Consider the following 2326-nt stretch of genomic DNA (forward strand, 5'->3'; position numbering starts at 1 on the left):
AGAAATCATACCAATGGGTAAAGGACCACCCACACGTGCAAAAATATTTATAGCAGTTCTTTTCGTGGTGGCAAAAAAGTTGAGAGGATGACCATCCACTGAGGAATGATTGAACAAGTTGTGGTATATGAATGTATTGAAATACTATTATACTATAAGAAATGATGAACAGGCAGAGTTAAGAAAAACTTGGAAAGACTTGTATGGCCTGATGCTGAGTGAAGTGAGCAGAACCAGGAGAACTTTGCACAACCACGTTATGCAATGACTAATCTTGAAAGACTTAACCCTTCTCAGCAACACAAGGATCTAAGACATCTCCAAAGACCTCACGATGGAAAATGCTATCCACATTCAATGAAAGAACTATTGAGTTTGAATGCAGATCGAAGCATACTATTTGCTATTTTTTTTTCTTCTGTTGTGCTTTGTTTGTCTTTCTGGTGATTCCTCCTATTGGTACTAATTCTTACTTACAAAATCACTAATATGAAAATATGTTTAATAGTAATTTATATATATAGCCTATATCATGTGCACCATCTTGGGGAGGGAGGTGGAAGGGAGGGGAGAAAAATTTGAAACTCAAAAGGTTATGGAAGTGACTGTTGATAAACCAAAATAAATTTTAAAAATATTTTTACATACACTTGAAAATAAGATATGCAGAAAATGTGACATACAAATGTATCCGGCCTTACAAGAAAATAGAAGGGGAAAGGAATAAGAGAAGTAGGTGATAAAGTGAGGGCAGATTGGAGGAAGCAGTATTAAGAACACACATCATCTTGTAGTGGGAGAGGGGAGAGGTGTGGAGAAAATTTGGAACTCAAAATCTTGTAGAAGTTGAATCTTGTACAATGTTGAAAATTAAAGGAGGGGGCGTGGCGTCGTCGGCCGACTGGGAGAGGGCACCAGAATGAGGCCCGCCGAGTGTTCCCCGCCGCGGGAGGGGCCATGCTGAGTAGGAAGTGGGGACGAGCTGCGTCTGCGCTGCGGGCATTGGCGCAGGGAGCAGGGCAGTGCATGCGGTGGGGGCCCAGGCCGGCCGCCAACAGGCCGGAGTGCGGCCCGGCTTCGCCTCCGGTTGCCTTTGACGCGGCCCTGCTGCACGTGCTGGTGTGCCTTTCTCCAAGAAGCCTCTGTGGTACGAAGTATCAACAAATGAACTGAGTAATGAAGAACTGGGAATTGCTTATCCAGTCATTGACGGCATTCCTAATATGATACCACAAGAGGAAAGAATGATACCCCAGAATAAGCAACGAGAAGAAAAAGAACAAGAATAGGCTGTTCCTGAACACCAGACTGCTGGACACGGTACATTCGGAGGACAAAGAGATAAGCAGTCAAGGAAAATGTTTCTGTCTGTACCCACACTGACTGCCCTTGTCCCTCTGATCTCTTTAGCTGGACTGTTTTACTCTGCATTTGTAGAAGAAAACTTTCCCCATAGTTGCACCAGCACCAGCAGCCTGTGCTTTTACAGTCTTCTCTTGCAGATTACCATCCCAGTGTACGTGTTCTTCCACCTCTGGACTTGGGTGGGTATCAAGCTGTTTAGACACAATTAATGCAGAGTCTACCCTAAGAGACTTGATATAGTAAAGGCCATGTGATTTACATTTAAACAGAAAAATTTCTTATTTTACTCCACTTAGTTCTTAATATGCTGGAGTGATCTTATTTTCATAGGGAACTAAATTGTCCAGATTAACAGAAGAGGAAATAAAATATTTAAATAAACCCATTTCAGAAAAAGAAATTCAACAATCCATCAATGAACTACCTAAGAAAAAATGTCCAGGGCCAGATCGATTTAGAAATGAATTCTATCAAACATGTAAAGAACAATTAATTCCAATATTATATAAACTGTTTTGGAAAATAGGCAAAGAAGTAGTCCTGCCAAATTATTTTTAATATACAAATATGGTGCTGATACCTATACCAGGAAAGCATCAAAACATAGAAAAAAATTATGGACCAATTTCCCTAATGAATATAAATGCAAAAATTTTAAAGGAAATCAGCAAAGATTATAGCAACTTACCGTAAACATAATAAACTATATCAATATAGAATTTATAACAGGAATTCAGGGCTAGTTCAATAGGAAAACTATCATTATAATTCACCATGTCAACAACAAAACCAACAGAAATCATATGATTATCTCAAGAAATGCAAAAAATGCTTTTGACAAAATACAACCCCCATTTTTAGTAAAATCACCAGAGAACATAAGAATAAATGGAATCTTTCTTAAAATGATAGGTAGCATCTATCTAAAACCATCAGCAATCATTATATGTAATGAGGATAA

General features: G+C 39.0%; 1 protein-coding gene across 1 annotated transcript; it reads left to right on the plus strand.

The window, feature by feature from the left end:
* The first annotated feature begins 1358 nt into the window (after positions 1–1358).
* On the plus strand, positions 1359–1574 carry LOC110200976 (phosphatidylinositol N-acetylglucosaminyltransferase subunit Y-like). Its single transcript, XM_020976379.1, has one exon. The coding sequence runs from the start codon at positions 1359–1361 to the stop codon at positions 1572–1574; it is 216 nt and encodes a 71-aa protein (XP_020832038.1).
* The last annotated feature ends 752 nt before the right edge of the window (positions 1575–2326 follow it).

Source organism: Phascolarctos cinereus, unplaced genomic scaffold (assembly GCF_003287225.1).
Source record: "Phascolarctos cinereus isolate Bilbo 61053 unplaced genomic scaffold, phaCin_HiC Scaffold_726;HRSCAF=1367, whole genome shotgun sequence".
In the NCBI taxonomy this organism is placed as follows: Eukaryota; Metazoa; Chordata; class Mammalia; order Diprotodontia; family Phascolarctidae; genus Phascolarctos; species Phascolarctos cinereus.

Excerpts from the sequence above, each read along its gene's own strand:
- LOC110200976 (XM_020976379.1), top strand. The coding sequence starts at position 1,359 with ATGTTTCTGTCTGTACCCACACTGACTGCCCTTGTCCCTCTGATCTCT.